General features: G+C 35.8%; 1 protein-coding gene across 1 annotated transcript; it reads right to left on the bottom strand.

Moving 5' to 3' along the window:
- On the bottom strand, positions 3,408-5,218 carry LOC18779116 (berberine bridge enzyme-like 26). Its single transcript, XM_020562908.1, has one exon. The coding sequence runs from the start codon at positions 5,105-5,107 to the stop codon at positions 3,515-3,517; it is 1,593 nt and encodes a 530-aa protein (XP_020418497.1). The 5' UTR covers positions 5,108-5,218; the 3' UTR covers positions 3,408-3,514.

Here is a 23,254-nt window from a genome sequence, read left to right as displayed (position 1 = left end):
ACAGAACAGCAACCCAGGCCAATAGAGAAGGAAAAAGAGAAACAAACCAAGCTACCACAACTGATAAACAGAAAGCTAAAAAAACTTTCACACAAAAAAAAAGACATAAAAACATAAAAACTTTCACCAAAAAAGAAAAAAAAAAAAAAAAAGACATAAAAACAGAGTCCTTTTCAGGCATAAACTCTCTCTCTGACAAGTCAATACCTCCAGTTTGATTTCCCAATCTATGCCATGTAGATTGCTCAAAACTGGGGAAGCTCCTTGAAAAAATCTAAAATGCATTTAAGTTACAAAAAACCTCAGATTCAAGCAGGTATCCCAGCAAAAAGATCTGAGGGGAAACAAAGAAAGACATTTGGAAGCAAGTTCAACAACAATGCATTATTTCCCCTTTTCAAGTCCAGATGAAGAGCCTGGTGACTGGAGACAAGATCCTACATTAGAGTTCCATGCGGAACCAAACAATCCCATACCAGTTATGCAACAAAATTAAGGAAAGGATTACATCGAAATAGGATGGGGAAATCAAAGAATGCAAATAATTTAAATAATTTAAATGATTAAAAAATTTCAACAATGCATTTTCTTTCAATGTTCTTCCATGGTATAGAAAAAATCTCTAAAGCTATGTTCACTTTTGTTGTTTTATTTGACTGTAGTCCCCTGTCATTGGACTCTGCTCCTACCTCGTCTACTGCTGCTGTGCCAAAATCTCTTAATCTATGTCTCCATTCATTTTCTAAAACTAGAATGTAAAAGAAGTTGTACCTACATAACTCTAAATTCAATCCATGGATAGAAACTAAAAACAATAATTTGGTGAATGAACTTCTGGGAAAAGTTGACTCCTTGTGCTAAATCACATTCCAAGAAGCAACAGCAGCGTTAGACTTGGGGTGGAAAAAATTACATTAATGAATACATAAATAAGTACTAAATATATGCATACATTGATCAAGGCAGGCCAGGCCTGCTAGCAGTTTCTTTACTCACAACTTAAACACTACAACACTGGTTGTGCAAGGAATTCAGGCATGGCCTTACAAGGAAAGAGTAGGCGTATTATGCAAAACTCTTTTTTCTCTCTTCTCTCTCGAAACCACCCTATTCTCCCAATCAAAAATACTTTTTTTAAAAAAAAAAAAAAAAAAAAAAAATAATCCCTCCAAAAGACTAGGTGATGTGTCTTGGGTGCTTCATGATCATGACTAATATCTGAAAAAGCTGTAAAAGGATTGAATTGGACCATGCATGCATCTATGCATGTATATGCATCCATGTCCTTATAATTGGAATTTTGGGTGGGACTCAATTATATGGCTGTTACATGGAGATGACCCAGACATAGACTGCATGCAACAACATTATTGCAACAGACAAATTTATTCCGATTGAGGAGGACCCTCATGTGTTAATGTCCAATGTATGTCACATGCTCACTCAAAAAGTAGATAAGATAAGCATCTAAAGTCCTTTTACTTGTCCAGCATTAGTTGGTCCAGTCAAGATGAGATAAGCATAAGTGAATTCTCTATCTCCAGCATTAGTTGGTCCAGTCAAGATGAATTGTCAACAAAGAAAAACTTGGTTGCAACATTTGCTATCCAAGTCAGTAACGCTATATATGACTGGTGTGATGTACGAGGTCATCATGTATTGCAAGTTGTTTTGTAAACATATATGTGCAACTTAGGGCGATGCACCATCCATAATTTGCTTAGTAATTCCTTTACTTATATGTTGTGAATGGTTCAATCCATGAATAGAAGTCAATCATTTCATGAAAATAATTGATGTCTCTAGTCTTATTGTTATGCTAAATTACCGAGCTTCGATTTTGGTCGTTTTGACTATGCATTCCATAAATAATAAATTGGAGTGGAAAATATTACATTAACAGAACTACCAGTCTAAACAGCAGCCAGATGCAGCTTTCAAATTCCATCTTTATTATCCACGACAATGCATGCATCTTTCTAGTGGGTTAAATATTATTATTCACACTTTTTAGTAGTGAGCAACTTTGGCCTGTGATTGTGACTCGAGTCTTCGTCACTATTACTAATCTGAAAAAACTGTATCTATCAAGGAAGTCTTGGTCAAGCGAAGCCACTTTATCTTGTGGTCCAATCACCATTATATTTTCATCAATTTTAACAAGGGAAATACTTCTCTCCTTTTCTGGAAGAAGGAGCTCATACTTTTTTATCAATTACAGTTTGATATGTATTTTGCCAATCAAATTGTGATTTGTAAGAAGTAAGAATGCTTCCTTACAGAGAATAAGAGAAGAAGTATCCTATACAACCACCACCAAATATTTTCACATACTCACGTATTAGGAGAGCTTTATTTTTTTGTTTTTCCTTTATTCATACACCATTGAGAGATTAGTATTAGTATTCAAAGTTGCACACAAAAAATCATCTCTCCTAATACGCATGCACATGAGACGGGGCCACATAGGATCCGGTGGATGACGAGCCAGCCATACAACATTATTGCAATGTACAAATTTGTACCAATGGAGGACAATTTAACCCCACAATATAAAAACAAAAGAACTATATATCATTTGTGAAATATCATCAGCTTTTGGATGAGCATGAATCAATTCTATCAACAGTAAAAAAAACACCTCACTCGCTATTCTAATATTGCGAGGCTGAAAAGGGGTTCGCAAAATAACACCCACTCTATATAGAACAAGCGAGTCCTGAGTCCTCTTTCTCTCTCGTTTCCTTCAGTATCGCCTCTCCTCTCTCTCTTATTTCCTACTAAGGCAAGTTTTCTGGCCTTCTCTGGAGATGACCCATAACTCCTATACCAACCTCCATAACTTCTGGCCTTCTCTGGAGATAACCCACTCCGACTCCAAGGCCAGCCTTGACCACAGTCAGATCCTTGGCTTGAATCAAACTGCTCAATGCCATAACCTCCACCATAGCCTCCCTCCACCGTCACCACCCAATCTATCGAACCGTAATAGCCACCACCGACCCAATTGAACAAATCGAGAGCTATTGTGGTGGTTTGAATTATGTGCTTCAGTGTGATTTTGTTGTTGTTTTCACATGGGTTATATAAAACCAAGCAGCACTAGCACTCATGGGAAGAAATGATGTATGAAGAGGGATGAGAGAGTGAAAAAATAGGGGACGCATGTGGGTGGTAGGGAGTTTGAGTTGGGAGAAGAAAAGTCAAGAAGGTGGAAGGAAAAGTGTGCTAACATTTTTTATTTTATATAATCTTGTTGGTATTTGACCCAAAAAAGAAAAAAACACCTTGTCGGTATATGAATGCACACGCAATTTAAGAAAGGCAAGTGGGGCCAAAACATCATAATTCACATCATAATACAAAGAAAATCGAGGGGGGAAAAAAGGACAAGGGAAACTATGATATGAACAATATCACAATAACAGAAAAATGGGTTTGAAGATAGTTCCAAACTTTATTCATTGTAGGCAATTGGGATTGCTAATATTATCATGTATTGATTGTTGAAGCTCTATTTCTTCCTAGATGGATACACAGGGATGCTTTGTTCATCCCTGAAGAAGTTACCAGGATCAACTAAGGTCTTCACTTGAGCAAGTCTCCTGAAGTTATTCTTGAAGTAACTCAAACCCCAAATGCTTGCTTGTGCATAGCTTGTATTAGCATCCTTGTTCCTCCCCAAGTCAAGATCCTTGTAGTTCAAATAGGCAGCTCTTGGGGACTTTGAAACATATGGTGCCATGTAGGCATACAGCTTTCTCATCATGCCAATATGTTTCTCAGTTTCCTTCTCATTATCCCAAGTGACCATATACTGGATTTTGAATAGATTTCCACTTCTGTGTGGGAAAGGAATTTCTGAATTGGAAATCTCACTCATTTTTCCGCCATAAGGTGTCAATATGAGGTAAGCCCCTACTTCAATTAGGTTTTGCCATAAACCTTCCAAGCCAGCTTCTGAAATAGGTTCATTGACATAGTCTGATTTTGCTTTGAAGAAGCTCTTAGATTGTTGAGTCCTATTGAGCAAAGCTTCTGATTCGTTTATTGAGATGCTAGCAAAGTAAAGAACAGACTCGATCCAACTCATTTCAGTGCAATCGCTGCGGGCTACACTTAACTCTGGAAAATTGTCCTGCATCAAAAGGAGAAGTTTCTCCACCGGCCCAAGAAACAATGAACTGAATTCAATAACAATAGTTTTGCCACCATTTGTGCCAGCTTTATCTTCAACACCTATGACTGTATGTAGGAAAAGGTCTTCATGAAACTTGTCTGCAATGTTTTGCCATTTAGAAAAAAGTTTGGTTGCACCTTGTTCTGTGGTCTTTGAAATTGAGAAAACTGTTACAGATGGAGGGACAGGAACCAACCTAAGTTTCCATGCCACAATGACTCCGAAGCTTGAACCTCCCCCTCCTCTAATAGCCCAAAAGAGTTCTTCTCCCATGGATTTTCTGTCAAGAACTCTGCCATTAACGTCGACAATTTTAGCATCAAGGACATTGTCAGCTGCCAGACCATACTTCCTGAACAAGGTACCAAATCCACCTCCACTAATATGCCCCCCCACACCCATAGTAGGACATGACCCTGCTGGAAATCCATAAGCCTTACTTTTTTCTGCAATTCTGTAATACAACTCTCCAAAAGTAGCACCGGATTCAACCCAAGCACTCTCATTTTCTATGTCAACATCAATAGACCGAAGATTGGAAAGATCAATGATGACAAAAGGAGCTCTGGATACATAAGATTGGCCCTCGTAGTCATGGCCCCCGCTTCGGATTCTGATTAGGATGCCGTTTGTCTTGGAGCAAATTACAGCTGCTTGAACATGAGAGTCATGAAAGGGATAGATTATAGCTTCTGGTTTTGATATTGAAGTGTTCAAGAATCTGAGGTTTTGTATGGAAGATTGCACGACTGAGGCATAAGCAGAACTGTTTTTGATGAGAATGATTTTGCTACTTGATTTGAGATTCTGTATGTGGGAGGTAAAACATTGAAGAAAGCTTTCTGTAGCTGAATTTGAAGTTATGGACCAAACAGGGTTGATAAAGATGAAAAGTATTGGAAGTAGTTTGAATATCTCCATATTCATTTCCTCTGTGCAGTTTGAAGTGTGAATTGCATAGGCTATTAGCTATATATATAATATATCTACTATGACGTGGAAAAGTATGAGTCCAAATTGGTACAGTATTTCAGACAAAGTCAATGCTCAAACTTTATCCTTTCTTTTTCAGTTAAGGCAAACAAATAACCTTTGCAAATAAAAAAAATGCGCTAGAGAATACGTCAGAGACTGAAAGCCTAGTTCTGTACAAGTTCAAAGTCTTCTCGAAAGTTATATTTTAGAGTTGAAGACGCCAAAGATTTCATTAATCGCAGGTTGAATCATATGATCTATGTCATCGCTGTCTTTCTCAGTTGTAGTTTTTGGTCATTAGTTTCATTAAGTTCAAGAAATCCTTATTTGTTGAGCGGGGTTACCACAGTGATTGTGACTTTTAGTTGAGCACATATAAAATTGTACACATTTAGTTGCAGTATTACTTGTTTTAAATAAAAAAATAAAAAGTCGCATTATTAGTTGCAGTAGACGTAATTGAAGACTTCTAGAAAAATCAATAGCTTACAATGAAGAAGTTCCATGGCGGTGGGATAGCGTAGGTTAGACAAATATCCACAAACATAATTGAAGATTGTGGATGATTCTAGAGCAAGTCAACATTTGTGGCTGCGAATATTGGAGAGAATAACATTTGTGGCTGCGAATATTGGAGAGATTGTCTAAGTCGGCAAACAATGTCTATAAGCAGACAAGCTACCCAAATCTAAGGTAGAAGCTAGCAACCTAAACTAATAAGCTAATCAACTAAAGGTGATGGGAGTTAACCAAGAGGATTCCCAATCAAGACCATCTCCAATCATGTTGAGGCTAAACTCAAATTTTTATCCTTCAAAATACAACTATTTATATACTTTTAGGAATCAAATTGTTTTTTTTTCAACATCGCATACTCATAATTTGAGTCTGCAGCTTTATTTAAATTGTTTACAAATGGTTAACCTTTAATTATTATTTTTTTTTGTCGTCGATTTTTCTTGATATTATTTTTGTTTCAACATTCGTCATTTAATTTTCTGAACATTTTAACCTTAAAAAATTCAAAATTCAAAACATAATATAATTTCACTATTAAGTAAAACAAAAGAAAAAAAAAGAAAAACGCACATCAACTTAAATTTTTTTTTTTTTCCGGAGCAACTTTAAGTTGCAAGTTTAATATAAAAAAAAAAAGAAAGAAAGAAAGAAACAACAACTACAAATAGTGAGTTGCCACTTGTCATAAGGAAGCAAAGGGAGAGCAGAAACTTTCTTGCACATGGGGCTCACTCCATTTTTACTCTTCGTGTGGGCTATGTGCCGCCTGAGTTGGGGCTCACAAAAAATTTCCGTCCAAACAAAACCTATATTGGAATTCCGCCCATCTCAAATTTACACCCATTTAAAGTATATAGGTTGGAGATGGCCTAAGGGAGCCAAGAGCTACCCAAAATCAAATTATGTTGTGGAGCTAATAAGCTCACCAATCTAAGTGAAATGCCAAATAGCCCAAACTAATTGACAGGATCCGCCCCAGAATTCTTCGAAAACCGGGACGAATCCCGTCTAATTACCGACATCACCCCGATATCGGGGCCACTTACTAAAAACCGAGACTCTCTACCAAAATTTTGGCAGTCTCCCCTGTAAATTGAACAATCCCAACAAAAATCAACTTGCATAATATACATAATATAAACCCAACCAGCAGCATGCTTTCAACATACAACCATACACACAAAATGGCCTCCGGCCTCAAGTAAGAACCTAACATGGGCAATAACAGAGCATCTACTGAATTTAGTTTACAAGAACATCCAGTGAGTAAAAAGAAATTACTCGAAGCCTAATCTATTGATGTAAATGGTTCGGCCTTCGAACACCGCTTGCAACCTTCCTGGAGTGACTACTGTCTGGGGGGCGCAAAACAGAAACATGTGAGTGGACAAAAACAAAGTTTGCATTTAAAACAACATAATAACCCCACCGTGTAAAAATAATGCTCAAGACATGCAAGTTCGTAATTCATATTTAAAAATCAAGCACATTCTTCTCTGAAACCCTTTAAAACCCAAAATCAGTCAATCCATAAACTTCATTCCCACACTTAAAACTGTTCTTACCAACCCACTACATATACTCTAATTGCTTTACACTCACACCTATATATAAATATATAATTATAGATATGTCATAATCTTCTCACACTACTTAGGTACCGAGGAAACAATCCAACCGGGGGATTGTTTAAATAGCCCGCATAATTTTCATGTGCTATCCTGCGTCTAGGGATGAGCGGTCTAACCGGGGGACGAAACTCCATAGCTCACACACCAGAACATCCAACGCCATGTGTAGCTCCAATACTAAGTTCTACGCGCGCATACTACATCATCACACACCGAAAATTTCAACGCCATGTGTAATGATCCTAAGCAATATACATAATGTTCCCATACGTCAGAAATTCCAAAGCCACATATGGGAAGTGTCTCACACGCCGGAAATTCCAATGCCACGTGTGAGACTAATAACAACATGTTCTTCCCACACGCCGGAAATTCCAATGCCACGTGTGGGAAGCCTAGTAACTGGGGATGATACTTACATAGTGTAATCATACATCTTCTCTCAACAACCCCTCATACTCAAATCCTTTCACAATCTCACCTCAACAACCCACATACCCCACATATAGACAATATATATAGAATTTCCCAAAATTCATACAAACATACTCTCGATACTCAAATATGTCAAACCCACAATATATTGCCAAAGTGCTATACGAACATCAAATTCAACATTTGAATATTAATATATCCAATATACCATTTAAAACATTATGCATAAATCTTTCATCAAGAAAATCATGCGTATGATTGAAAAAAAAGTCCACTCACAAATAGTCCCAAGCTGCCCGACCTTGCGAGGGTCCCGCCTGCTGTGTACGATCAATCGGAGCACCTATTTCGAGATACGAACCCTTAATTAATATAGAATCACTTCAAAACGAAAAATCACAAATTAAATACTTAAATCCCCAAGTTCCCGGTGCGTGTACATAGAACGGGATATCCTAAGGTCCGACTATGGGTTTAGGAATTACGTCTTGCAGATGTGATTCGAAAGGGACTATCGGATCTCTCACAATTGGATGGTTATCGCTAACTCGCAAACTTTGAATTATTGAATCGGAACATCCGAGGCTCCGATTCACGATCCGCGAAATCCTACACGATTCTAGGAGTGCCTTGATCAACATATTTTAATTTGAAAACGATCCAACGGTCAGAACCTATCGAACCCGAATAATGCACAATATACGAAATCCGTTCGATAGTCAAACGACACACGAATTGGAATCCGAGCACACTTACGTATTCGTGACAACGTGAGGATTACGACATGTCAAAACGTGACTTCACCACCCTTGCCCACATGCCGCCACACGCGCCGGCAGCGCGTGGGTGTGTAGAGTAATTTTTTGCGACGGAACAATTCCACACCACCACTCACCCTTCCTACCCTAGATACTACTCGAGGCAAGGATCATTTCATTCAACTACAAGGAGGTCCAATTTGGACGGCAACCGGCCAGAATTTCACTTTGAAATCCGGCCAAAACCTAGATTCCAAAATCGGTTTCCCAAACTCAAAATCGATCCAATGCTATGCAACAGACAGCTAGAACAAGTAAAAAGAGGAAGAACCCTCACCTGTTTCACCGGGTTTAGGTGGCGGCGCAACGACGGAGGAAACCTGGTTCAAACCAGTAAATACTGTGGTCGGAATTCGAGGTTTTCGATCGGGAAAATTGGTGGTTCGGGTTCGGGGCTTCGAGAAGAGTCGATCGGGACCGGTCCACATCTAGCTGTGGACGGTGCTGAGAGAGAGAGAGAGAGAGAGAGAGAGAGAGAGACGGTTTCGGGGAGAGAGAAAGGAGAGAGAGAGCTCTGTGCGCGAGGAGAGAGAAGGAGGGTGAAAATTTTGATTTTTACCAAACTCTTTTTGAAATAATTACAAGTTTGCCACTAGAAGTATTTTGATCACCAAATATTTGTTACAACTCCGATTCAAGCCTACCATATGTCTACAGACTCTTCTCAGTACGATTTATGTAACCATGCCACTCGTTGTCCCTAAATCCTTCCAGATAAGAAAATGACCAAAATACCCCTACTCCAAGGGTAGATTCGTAATTTCACTTAAATAAATTAAATAAGGGATTAAATTTGGAGTCGGGGTGTTACAATAATCTAAATCAAATGTGGTGGCCAATAGCCACATGCCAATCCGCCTTCGGTTAGGGCTCGTCAATGGGTCAGGCCGAGCTAGCCCGACCCAAATTTAATGGGCTTGGGTCGGGTCGGGTTGTGCTTTAAAGAGGAGAGAGAAAATACCGAGTCGGGTCGGGCCGGGTTGGGTTTTTTAAGAAAATTCAAAGTCTAAGCCCGACCCATAGACCGGGCTTGAGAAAACCCATCGGGCCGGGCCTAGCTAAGCCCAACAGGCCAGGCCGAAACGGGCTTACTTCATTCGAAAAAAATTATAAACTTAATCATAAGAGCATTTTAGTCCAAATTTGAGATTAAACTCACTTAATTCCAACAGTTTCACATCAAACCAAATTCATAAAACACCCAATAAAGTCACACAACTTAATACGATTTTCCACAAAAATAATTAAACTAAGTATCATTTGTGAGGTTATTACATAATTAGACCGTAATACGTTTTAAGAAATAATGTTAAAAAATAATGAGTATCAAAAAAATATTTTTTAAAAAGGATGGTATGAATAAATATGCAAATGTTTTGGTGATGTGTTCAAGAAAAGCATGATTATATTTGGTGGTACTATTATGTTTCGTGATATGATTATATTTGGTGATATGATATGTTGTTCATCTTATTTATATATATATATATATAATTGTTGTATTAATAATTGACACAAATTAATGTGCTAATCATCCAATTATAAACTAGGAATGAGTAAAGAAAAGTAAATGAAATGAAACAAATTATATATATGATTTAAGTAATACAATCCTAATCCTAAACTCTTATTATACATAATTATATATGTATGCGGGCTTAACGGGCCGGGCTTCAGACACCCAAGCCCAAGCCCAGTCCAGCCCAAGGTGGGCCGGGCCATCTCAAAGCCCATAACGGGCCGGGCCGAGTTTTTTTTCAATGGGCCGGGCGGGCTCCCATCGGCCCATGAGCCCGCGGGCCAAAATTACAACCAAAGGAGATTAACCCTCTCACCTATCCTAGGAGTTATAGAGTTCAACTCTCACAGCCCAAATCTCAGTTACACCAAGTCACTCTCAAGCTAACCACACACAAGAGTCAAGAACACAGGATTGTTCTTGCTCACTAAGAAAGAATACACTAAGAACAATACAAAGAAATAAACCTTCCACAAACATAAGGAACAAATGAAGAAGACTCAACCTTTGAAATGGCTTGATCTTCCCTCAACATCTTGTGTAGCCAAAGAGGAGTTGAGATAATTTTAGGTTTCCTTTTATAATAAACATTAAAATATTAATGAAAAAATAAAAGTTGAAAAGAAATGACACTTCATTGTTTATTTTATTCTCATATCCTACTACAATCTGTATTTATTTTGGGAAAGAAAAATTGTATGTATAAAAAAAAAAAAAAAAAAAAAACTATTATTAGATGCATACTTGTTCAGTTTATCAATTAACCAATAAAATTCAACTTTTTTTCTCTATCATTTTCACTTATTATTAAAGATAATTCTAGATTTTTTTTCTTTCTCTATTTTGGGACTACCTAAGCTAAAACCTTTTTTTTTTTAAATTTTTAAATACCCAAGTTAAACCTTGGGCTTTAAAAAGAGGGACTTTTTTTTTTTTCTTATAATTTTCTTTGGTAATTCGTATTTATATTTATACATCACAACAACACGTAATAAAATTTTTGGGGTCTGCCTGAGTAATTAGAAATAATTTTAAAAAATTATTTTTTAGTCCGAAACAGCACCAAACATAGGTCTTCATTATTTTTACAATCCAGCTTCTTAGTCCGACGCAACATCTAACGTAGGTCAGTACTTAATCCAGCTTAGGCCAATCCGAGCTAATTCAAGTCAGTCCCAGGATTTAGTCTAGTCCATGACAGTCCGCCGTACCAAAAGACCCCATGGAAGACTATTTAACCCCACAATATAAAAAAAAAAATAAGGAACTATATATCATTTGTGAAATATCATCAGCTTTTGGATGAGCATGAATCAATTCTATCTCCAGCACTAATTGGTCAAGTCAAGATCAATTGTGAACAAAGATTCTATGGATGGAGATAGTATTTTTAGTGTTTTCTCCACTTATGCAGGAAAGCTTTTTGTAAACATACGTGTAACTTAGGGCCATGCACCATGGTTTAAGCCATTAAGATCAATTTGTGTGCAATTTGGTAACACTTGACAACAAAATTATGGGGAAATAATGAGGGAAAATAAGGGGGATTGGAAGATGGTGGTGAGAAAAATGGGGAGATGATATATAAACAAAATATGGACAAAAAGAAAAAGAAAAGCCTACTCAAATAGGTTTTAGGTTTTAGTTTTATTTACTGTACCATTAATTCTAGATATAGTTTTATTGAAAACATTTATGAAGAGAAGTATTTCTTACATAAACAATCCTGCGTAGACTTGAAGAATCTTTTTTAATGTTATAATGGTATATGAAGTATTAAAAATGTAAAAGGGAGACCGCAATTAGTATTCCTCTTAATGAAACATATATCTCACATCAACACTCAATAAGCCCACTTGGTGGTAGTCAATCATCCAAGGCTCATTCTGTCTTCTTTTCTTGGGGTTTTTTTTTTTTTTTTATAAAGGATAATGCTTCCCTCCTTGCCTAGTAATTTGGCTCAACAACAAACTGACACGTCTCTTTTTTTGGGTTAAATTTTCAAAAGTTTTTTTTTTCTATTTTATTATTCTTAACTGAATTTTCTTTTTCCTACTTTAGTTAAAATTTTAACGGCCCGTTCGGTAACGTTTTATGAGAATGTTTTCTTAGAATATTTTCAGAGAATGAAAATAAGAAAACGAATTTGCATTTTCAGGAAATGAAAATGCGTCTGGTAGATTAATTAGAAAACATCTTTAGAAAAAAAAAACAATAAAAACGTGTCTGGTAGTACAATTTGAAATAACACTACTACAAAAAGTGAAAAAGACGACCAGAAAACAACGACGGTCTAAGTGAAAACCGTCGTGGTTTTTAAAAAGACGACGGTTCTAAAAACACCGTCGTGTAATACCACCTTAGACAACTAAAAAATGGAGATTCAAATGGCTGTTCAAAAACAACGACGTACCTAATTAAACAACCGACGTCTATTTGAAACAGATTTCCGCAGTGTAAAATCAAAACCAACAAAGAACGGCAGAAGTTATGAATCGACCGACGTAGAAAGTAAAGACGACGATTTCAATAAAAGCCGCCGTTTTTACTCATAAAATAACACGACGAGGTTTTCGTATAAGACGCCGTATAATTACAAACAAATCCAAGGCTTTAAAATACAAAATATCGCCGTATTAAATTAATGTACAACGACGGAAAATATAAATATATCGACGTCATTCTCGTATAGTTCTACGACGTTATCTTTAAATCGTACTATAAAATTCAACGTCGTATTTATTCATTTTATACGTCGTACCTTTAATTTAAACCGTCGTCTTAATAAGAATTTTTGTTAACAATTTTTTTCTTTGATTTTCTTGTCCTACGTCGGTAGATCTACTTAATGACAAGAATTGAAATAACCACGACGGTTTATATAGAAAACCGCCGACATAATCAGATTTTTCTGAGATCCCAAGGGTTACGAAATCTTACCAGATGGAACTCTGTTCCACATCATAATCTTAACAGATGACACAGATTTGCAATCAGAGAGACAATTTTTTGGAAGTTGATGATGTGTGTGCGTTTGTGTATCTACAAATATTATACCTAACGTCGTTGCAAATTTGCAATCAGAGAGACAATTTTCAACGACGGTTATATTATACCTAACGACGTTTAAAAAACAAATCAACGTCGCTCAACAAATATATTACGTCGTCTTAGTCTTAGTTAAGACGACGAAAAACGACGACAGTAATACAAAAACAGTCGTTGTTTTTATATTCTTATTTTATTTAAATCTGTCATCCAAAAAAGAAACTTTACATATTCCAGAACATTAATTTCCTTCATTTTAAATTTCCTCTGGAAAAAAAACTCTATTTATAACGCACTGTAATTGAAAAATAAACTGAAAGGTCACGAGAAAAAAAATTCTATTCATAATTTAAAAATTCAAATCCACGTCGGTTATATTAAACCTAACGACGTTAAATGAAAAGATTCCATGTCGCAAAACAAATATTGCGTCGTGTTAGTTAAAAACGACGGCATAACAAAAAACCGTCGTTGTTTCAAACTGAATTAATTTAAAATTTCTTCGGGAAAGCAAAATCTATTTATAATTTCCTCGGGTTAGTAATATTGCGTCGTGTTAGTTTACAAATTCTAGAACATTAATTTTCCTCATTTTAAATTTCCTCGGGAAAGAAAAATCTATTTATCACGCTTTGTAATTGAAAACTAAAACTGAAAGAATTCGGGAAAAAAAACTCTATTTATAATTTAAAAATAAAATACACGTCGGTTGTATTACACTTAACGACGTTTAACAAAATAATCTACGTCGGTAATTATAAATCTACCGCCATCTTACCTTAATATAGACGACGAGAAAATACGACGGTAGAACAGAAAACCGCCGTTGTTTCAGTTTCTTTAACAGTTTGGTCCTCTATCTTTCTGCAGGACTTGTATAGTTCAAAGCATTGACAATATCTTCATCATATCTCCCAGCAACTACTGATTCGATTGCTCATGCTTTAGAGGACATCTGAAGCCATTTCTATTCTTTATCGCATTCTTGAAACCCATATTCTTCTTCTGAAGCTCTACGGATAAAGGAAGAGGCTATCACAAATCTGACGGATCTTCTTAGCCAAGAAAATCAAGCAGAGGATCAGGCACATCTGATCTTCAGATTTCCCTGAGAAGCGAACTTTCCTTCGACAGCGAGTGGAGGCCAGGCTTGCATCTCTTTTGATGGAAAACAAGGAGTATTCAGAAGCACTAAGTGTCCTATCAGGCTTGATCAAGGAAGTGAGAAGGCTAGTTGACAAGCTTCTTCTTGTGGACATAGATTTGATGCGAGTAAGCTCAATTTCTCTTTGAGAAAGACATCTAAATTATTGTCTTTGAGATGTGAGAGACAGTGTCTCTGAGAGAGGAAGAACTTGGAACCCTAAATGTAAACCGAAAATGAATGAAAGCGACAAATTTATAGAATAAATTTTTAAAACCAACGGCGGTCCTTACAAAAAAAACCGCCGTTTAAATTGTAAAATCAACGTCGGTATGACCGACGTATATTACAGAAATCCACGTCGGTACATTAATAAAAACGACGTGTTAAATAATCTACCATGACGCGAGTTATTACTTATGTACTTTAATTTTTGAGTTTACTACGACGGTACCTACAACACTACTGTCGTATTTATTTACCACGTCCGAAGTTAAATGTACCGTCATATTTTGTAATTTATACGTCGTAGTTATATGTAACCGCCGTATTATTTTTTTGAAATGGTTTTATATGTAAGCAACTTTTCGTCTACCTGACTTACACATGCACTGTTTCCAAACCCGATTAAAAATTTCAATCTCCCAGAGAAAACTTTTTGTCTTTTTTCCTTGTCAGAGCACTGTCAGAGTATCTCATCGTCTTCCTCTCGTCTTCTTCGTCGTCTCTGAACTTAAACATCGTCTTCCTCTTGCTTTCATTGCACACAAAAGGTAAGCTTTCATTTTCACTATTTTGGTTGCTGTTTTGCATGCTCATACGTTTTTTGTTTGAAAAATCTTTTTACCTTTTTTCTGGCCAAAATCATTTTACTTCTTTCCAAGTTTGATAAAATATACAGAAAAAGAGGGAAAGTTTCCAACTTTGAAGACAACTACCTCAACTAAATAAGACGACGGTAGCTTCTTATTTACGTGGTTAAATATGTAGACCACGACGGTTCGTCAATCGTTCTAGCGTCGTCTGAAAATTGACAAAGTTGTTTTTAAAATTATAGTCTTTTTTTTATTTGCTTGTTTAATTGCAGGTTTGATTTCTCTGAACAATGGTTTTTGTTTTTCCCTAATTTGATAAAATATAAAGAAAAAGAAAGTAGGGTTGGTATCTAATATAGACGACAGTATCTTATTGTTTTACGTCGTGTGAATGTTAATACCACGACGTCATATTAAAATACCGTCGTCTATATAAGATTCCAAAACTTTCTTTCTTGGCCTTGTATTTTATCAAATTAGAAAACAAAAACCATGGTTCAGAAAAATCAAGTCTGCAATCAAACATTCACAGAGAAAGAAAGAAGGGTTTTGGATCCTTATATAGACGACGGTATATTACTATTGACGTCGTGTGAACATCAATACCACGACGTTATATAAATATTTCGTCGTTTATAGTTAATTATCACGTCGTCCGGTAAATATCGACGTAATAAGTTATTATTACGTCTTATTTTATATTATTTCGTCGTTGTTTAATTACCTTGGTTTTAAACATTTATTACGTCTGAGATTATTTCATTGCGTCGTTTAAATTCATATCATACGTCGTATTTTATTAATAACCGTCGTTTGTGTTCTTAATCTTTTCCTGAAATATTTTCACTTGCAGTTTTGTCTGTAAAAATGGTTTCTCAAGACCAAAGTAAGGACTCTGGCTCCAAGAAAAATGGAGGTAAGGAGCTTGGAATGGTAACTCCTCAAGAGAAGTCTTCGAAGAAGATGAAGTCTTCGAAGAAGATGAAGTTTGCTTCATCATCTGCTGAGACAGAACCAACCAGCACGACAACAATCTCTGATGATTCAAAGTCTGGTCGAGGTATGAGCACAATGCCTCGTGTTGTGAAGAGAAAACTTCAGAAACTCAGGCCAATTGTTGAGTACAATAAAAGGGGGAAATGAATTGGCCAAGCACATAGTGAGATGCAGTCCTACATTGGTGTGTTGGCACGCTCCAGAGTTCCACTTGTGGACATGAAATGGGCTCAAATCCCCAAGGATATAAAGGAGCAGATTTGGGAAGCAGTTGACATTGCTTTTGTGGTAGGTCAAGGGGGCAAGAACTCTGTGTTAGCTTCTGCTGCCAAGAAATGGAAGGATTTCAAGTCTACACTAACGAGGCATTATATCCTTCCATACACCAATGACAGGGAGAGATTAAGCCAACCCCCTGAAACATATAAATTCATAGAGAAAGCACAATGGGATGCCTTTGTAGCTTCAAGGTTATCCAAAGATTTTGAGTCTGTGCATTCTCAACATGCACAGATTAGGGAGAAACTTGAGTACAATCATCGATTGTCTCGAAAAGGATATGCTGGTTTGGAGGATCAATTGGAGGAAACCATGCCTTGGGTAGAAATTGATCGATCTACCTTATGGAAGAGAGCTAGACAGGACAAACATGGTAACATCCCGAATCCAAAGGTAGCAGAGAAAGCAAAATTAATTATAAGCCTACTCACTCTGTTTTAAATTTTTATTAAACTGTGAATAATTCTTATTACGTCTTATGTTATATTTTGCGTCGTGTGAATGATATTACCACGTCGAAAATTTTAAAAAACGTCGTTAAAGGTCTAAATCAGGAATCACTACTCTGTTTTCTGTAATTATAGCATAAGATGTCGGTGGTTCATTTTCGCGTCGTTTGTATTAAATTACTACGTCGAAATGTTTTAAATAAGGTCGTTAAAGGTGTGAATATTGAATCATCCCTCTGTTATCTGTAAATAAAGCATAAGACGTCGGTGATTTATTCATTTCGTCGTTTTAAAAAACTAACCACGTCGGTATAACTACCGTCGTGATAAATTATAATAACGTCGATTTATATGTTATTTCGTCATGTGAAATTATATAATACGTCGTTTGTATATAAATAACCGTCGTGTGTTTTTTGTTCTTACTTTTTTTATATATCTTTGTTTTAGGATGAATTGCAAAAATAAGTCTCGGAAGGCAAAGTCACTGTATCTGGCAGCAATGATGTGCTAACCATGGCTTTGGGCCCCGAGCATCCAGGCAGAGTGAGAGGTGTTGGTGCTGGGATTTCCCCAAGGCAATATTTCAATTTACCCAAACCACAGAGGATGAGCTTTGACGACCGTTTAAAGGACAGTTTAAGAGTTCTCCTTCAAGAAGAGAATAAAAAGATGGAAGCTAAGGCAAGGGAAGAAGCTTTAAGGATGGAGGCTAGAACCAAACAATTGGTAGAGGCTGAGAGGGAGCATTTCCAGAGTCAGCTTTCCCAATTAATTCCCAATTTTGATCCAAGCATGCTTAAACCAAGAATTAGCCAAAGTCCCAAAAATCCAATGTCTGACAAAGCAAGCTGCTCTGGAGGTGATGTGAGATCCCTACATTTTGAGGATGATACTGCCAAAAATGGGAAACATCAGGAAGAAAAGGTAACATATCTGAACTTTGAATTCTCTTTTTTTTTTTTAAAACTATTAGACGTCGTTATTATTAATAAAACCGTCGTTTGAAATACATACCACGACGATTTTAAAAATAAACCGTCGTTTGTATTTCAATACCACGTCGTATTTAGTTTACTTGTTTTACACGCCATTAAACGTCGTTATTTTTAAAACTTTGTGGTTTTTAGACGACGGTGTTAGTCATTCCCGACGTAATATATAAATCCCACGACGTTTACTATTTACCATCGTTTAATAATTTAAGACGTCCATAATTCTTACATACTGTCTTGTGTTTTGTCTTACCACGACGTTTGAATTTAATTTTTTTACTTTCTCTACATTCTTTATTACTTAAAACAGAAAAATTAAGGAAATCAAGATGAAGAGAAGAATGAAGAAAAACAAGATGAAAAGGAGAAAGAAGCTGAAGAAAAGCATGACAACCAGGTATGTTCACATAACTTTGCCTTTTTTATTTGTTTTTCAAAATTTCAGACGTCGATATTTTTCTTTAAACCGTCGTTTGTTTACAACTTAAACGGCGGAATTTTTTTCTAAGATGTAATAAATTATTCACCACGACGGTTTTTTCACCGTCGTTTAAATTCTTTTCAGACGACGTTTTATTCCTTAAACCGTCGTTTTTATTGAATTACCACGTCATTTTATTTATTTCTTTAAACATGTTATTAAAGTTGTTGATTATTCAAATATGGAGGCGTCATCTTCTTTAAAATCCCTTTGTCGTTATATGGAAACGACACTCGTGCCTCAGGATAAGACCCTGAACTTTACAATTGATAAGGAGGTGTTTGGTCAAGAACGCGATACCTTCGTCCTGCCTGAAGATATTACACAATTTGCAGGCATGGAAGAAATAGGAGCTACTGTGGTTGCTGTATATATGAGGCTTGTCATTCTAAAATAATACGTCGTTGGTTTATTTATTGCGTCGTCTTAACTAACTAACCACGTCGTTAGTATGTACCGTCGTGATAAATATATTATAACGTCGTTGTCTATTTCAGTACGTCGTGTGAAATTTTATAATACGTCGTTTTGTTATACATAACCGTCGTGTGTTTTTTTGTGCTGACTTGTTTATATTATTTTATATATTTAGGTACTTACATGATCTTTTGAAACAAGCAAATATGTGCAGCATGGTTGGCTTTATCGACCCTGCTACAGTTAGTGCCAACTCTGGGACAATAGCTGACAGATCACGATTGGTAGCAGCTCGACTTCAGAAGACTGATGGTGAACAGATTTTCATGATGCCTTACAATCCAGGGTTAGTCTCCTTAACAGGATTTTGTTTTTATGATTTTCAATAAATGACAGCGTATAAACTAACCACGTCGGTGTTTTATTTTATTGAGTCGTTTGAAACTACTAACCACGTCGGTAGTTATTTATCGTCGTGATAAATATATAATGTCGTCGATTGCTACTTTATTTCGTCGTGTGAAATATTATAATACGTCGTTTTTGTAAATAACCGTCATTTTTATATTCATTTTGTGCAGCCGTCATTGGATCTTGCTGATTGTGAGAGCAAAGAGGGAAACCGTCTATTTTCTGGATCCTCTGCCCGGAAATCGTGTGGTCGATGAAGAGGGCAAAAACATCGTGAACAGTGCTATAAAAATATATAATTCTCACATAGCCAGAGCAGGCCGTAAAGCAGTAATTTGGAAAACTCTGTCAGGCACACCAAAGCAACCCAGCAGTGTCGAATGCGGGTATTATGTGATGCGCTTCATGAGGGACATCATCATGGATCCTTCCTTGGCGTTTGAGAAGAAGGTAAGAAGAAATTAGCTTCATACATTTTACTTCGTTTTTTGTATTATCAACGACGGTCATGTACAATTACCGTCGTTGAATAGATATACTACGTCGGTTATGAAAAATATCATCGTCTGTGATTGAATTTCTTTTTATTTATAAACCCTAATAGTCATTGTTCATGCAGTATGCCAAGGGAAAACAGGAAGTGTCATACCCCCAAGAAGCAATTGATGAAGTCCGGAATGAATGGGCAGAGTTTGTTTGCCTTCACTTGGAATAGGGGAATTATTGAACATTTGATATTTATGTATAATGTACAAATTTTGTCTATAATATATAATGTAAAAATTTGTTGAGGTTTTCTTAAATTAAAAAAAAAAACAAACATACAAATTGCATAACCGACGTGTAATACTTTTCCAACGACCTAATAAAGTCAAAAATCGTCGTTTTTTGTTGTTTCGTTTTAAACAAATCCGACGTAAAAGGATATTTAGACGACGTTCTTTGAACAATTGAGTCGTTTATGGTTTACAACGTCTTCAATTTCTTAAGGGTTCAGGGTAGTACTTTGTAACGACAGCGGTTAAGTCGTGGAATATATATTTAATGTCGGATAGTTAAATATCCGCCATGGTTTCTCATTTAAACGACGTCATTTTAACAACTTAGTCGTCTATTACAATTTACAACGTCTACAATTTATTAACACCGACGTGATTTGTTGTTGTGATAAGAATATTTTATTATTTTTATATCAAAATATTCAAAATAAATTTAAAATAAATCAGAAAAATGCAAAGTCAACTCCTATGAAGTCATTGATATATTTTCTTCCCCCTAAACCTTGAAAAAATTCATTTTGAATAACAAAAATTTAAAATGACCATCCAAAACAAAATTGTTTTGATGAGTCATAAAATCACTTCTAGTTTTATGGTTTAGGGTTTAGAGTTTAGGGTTTAGAGATTAGGGTTGTTATTTATTGGGGTTTATTTTTAAAGTATAATTTTTGGGTAGTCTAGGGTATATATTAGGCTGTAAAACCATAAACCCTTTTATAAACTTAATTTTTTAAATTATATAATTTAGTTTTAAGGGTTTAGGGTATTAATTTTTAACGACGGTGGTTGAGTCGTGGAATACATATGTTACGTTGTGCAGTAAAATATCCGACATGGTTTATACTTTAAACGACGTCATTTTAATATGTAAGTCGTCTATTATAATTTACAACGTCTTCAATTTCTTAACCCCGACGTGGTTTGTTATTGTGATAAGAATATTTTATTATTTTTATATCAAAATATTCAAAATAAATTTAAAATAAATCAGAAAAATGCAAAGTCAACTCCTATGAAGTCATTGATATATTTTCTTCCCCCTAAACCTTGAAAAAATTCATTTTGAATAACAAAAATTTAAAATGACCATCCAAAACAAAATTGTTTTGATGAGTCATAAAATCACTTCTAGTTTTATGGTTTAGGGTTTAGAGATTAGGGTTGTTATTTATCGGGGTTTATTTTTAAAGTATAATTTTTGGGTAGTCTAAGGTATATATTAGGCTGTAAAACCATAAACCCTTTTATAAACTTAATTTTTTAAATTATATAATTTAGTTTTAAGGGTTTAGGGTATTAATTTTTAACGACGGTGGTTGAGTCGTGGAATAAATATGTTACGTCGTGCAGTAAAATATCCGACATGGTTTATACTTTAAACGACGTCATTTTAATATGTAAGTCGTCTATTATAATTTACAACGTCTTCAATTTCTTAACCCCGACGTGGTTTTTCAGTCGTCTTTATATCAAAATATTCAAAATAAATTTAAAATTAATCCGAAAAATGAAGCGTCAAAATAAACGGCGTTACGTTCAGTGTTTCCGTCGTGGAATATTACATTTACGTCGGTTCTTGTAGAACTTTCGCCATGGTTTTTCTTTCGATGTTTTAAAGAGCGCGCTCTCTAAAAATTTTCACGCGACCTAAATTTTTTAGATTTGGCTCTTATTCTTATACTTCTAACCATGAACCCTAAAATTTTCAGATTTCGCGCAACATAACATTTCGCTCTCTCACTTCTGCTCTAATTAAAAGTTGCACTTTCCAGGCTCCGTCGAATCTGTGAGCTCGTCCAACCTGTAAGTACAAACCCTATCTTCCCCTTGTAAATTCATTGAATGATATTAGGTTGTTTTGTTAAAGGGTTTTAGGTATATGCTTTGCGATCTGTTAATAATGTGCTTATAGGTATGAGTTCATGGATTTTCTGTTTAATGGGTTCATGGATTACATTATCTGTTATGTTGAATTGGGAATGGATTTAATTTTGTCGGATCTTTTAATCACCCTATGTTATGTTGAATTGGGAATGGATTTATTGTTTTCATGCTTGGTTTCATGTATATGTTGGTTTCTTGCTTGGTTTCATATATATGTTGGAGTTGGAGTGCCTTCAAGCCAAAAGATGGGAGTTTCAAAGCCATTATCAGGTTGCACAGTGAGCGTAGTTGATCAGGACCTGTTGAATCAAGCACATATATATGTCTTGGAGAATACGGAGGAAGTCCTACCTTATATCGAGTACGTATGAGTTTTATTCTTTAAGTTTCCATTTTAAATTATTTCTTATGTTTATCTTATATATTTGGGACCGTAATGCTTGAATTTTTCTTGTCATGTAGGCAACATATGATCCACATCAAGACTGCTTATCCAAAATTTAGAAAGAGAACAAAGTGGCTGCAGGATAAGCACAATAGCACTTTCATTCAATGGCTACGCTTCAAGGTATATGTTGTTGAATAACATATTTCTCTTTTAATTTTCTTCTTATTTCTATGTTAGATTGAATTAAGATATGATTAATTTGCAGGTTCAAAGTGAACTTGAGGAAGACAATCATGGCGTATCAGAAAATTTAAGGTGGCTAGCAGCTGGTCCAAACATGGCAGTGCCATTATATAGGAGCTATCTTATTAAAGGTATTAAATTCAATATCAAGGCACAAGATGATGTGCGGACAACTCAAAATAGTGGAGTTTATTTACTTGCACATACCATGCAAGTTGCTAGTGCCAAGGATAAAAACCCAATTCTCTTAAATATGGGTTTCTATGGTGTCATTCAAGAAATTTGGGACCTTGACTACCAAAAGTTTACAATCCCAGTCTTTAGGTGTGATTGGATAGATAGTTCTGGTCTTGTAGTCGATGAACTTGGATTTACCCTTGTAGATTTGAGTAAAATTGGACATAGGAATGACCAATTTGTTTTGGCTTCTCAAGTCAAACAAATATTTTTTGTTGACGACCCGATGCATCGTGGTTGGTCGGTAGTGTTATCAATGCCTAATAGAGAATATAATGATGTTATTGGTGATGAAGTCTTAGGTGATGTGATAATTGAGTGTGAGCCATTTACTAGAGGGATGTCAAATGTTGACACATTTGATGAACTGGTGGGTGAGTTAGGTGGTCAAAATATTCGAGATGGGTGTGGAGATATATGGATTGAATGATGCTTATGTAATTGGCAGTGTATGACATTAATTTTGTAATATATTGTAATCTGATTTCTTCACTTTCATTATACAGGTTTTTGCCACAAAACAATCAGTGCAAAAAATACTGGTTCCAGATTACATCATTATATTTTGCATAAAAAACGACGTCTGTTCAAATAAAACACGACGTTATTGT

This window comes from Prunus persica, chromosome G4 (genome assembly GCF_000346465.2).
Source record: "Prunus persica cultivar Lovell chromosome G4, Prunus_persica_NCBIv2, whole genome shotgun sequence".
Taxonomy (NCBI): domain Eukaryota; kingdom Viridiplantae; phylum Streptophyta; class Magnoliopsida; order Rosales; family Rosaceae; genus Prunus; species Prunus persica.
This window is presented reverse-complemented; position numbering and strand designations above follow the sequence as displayed.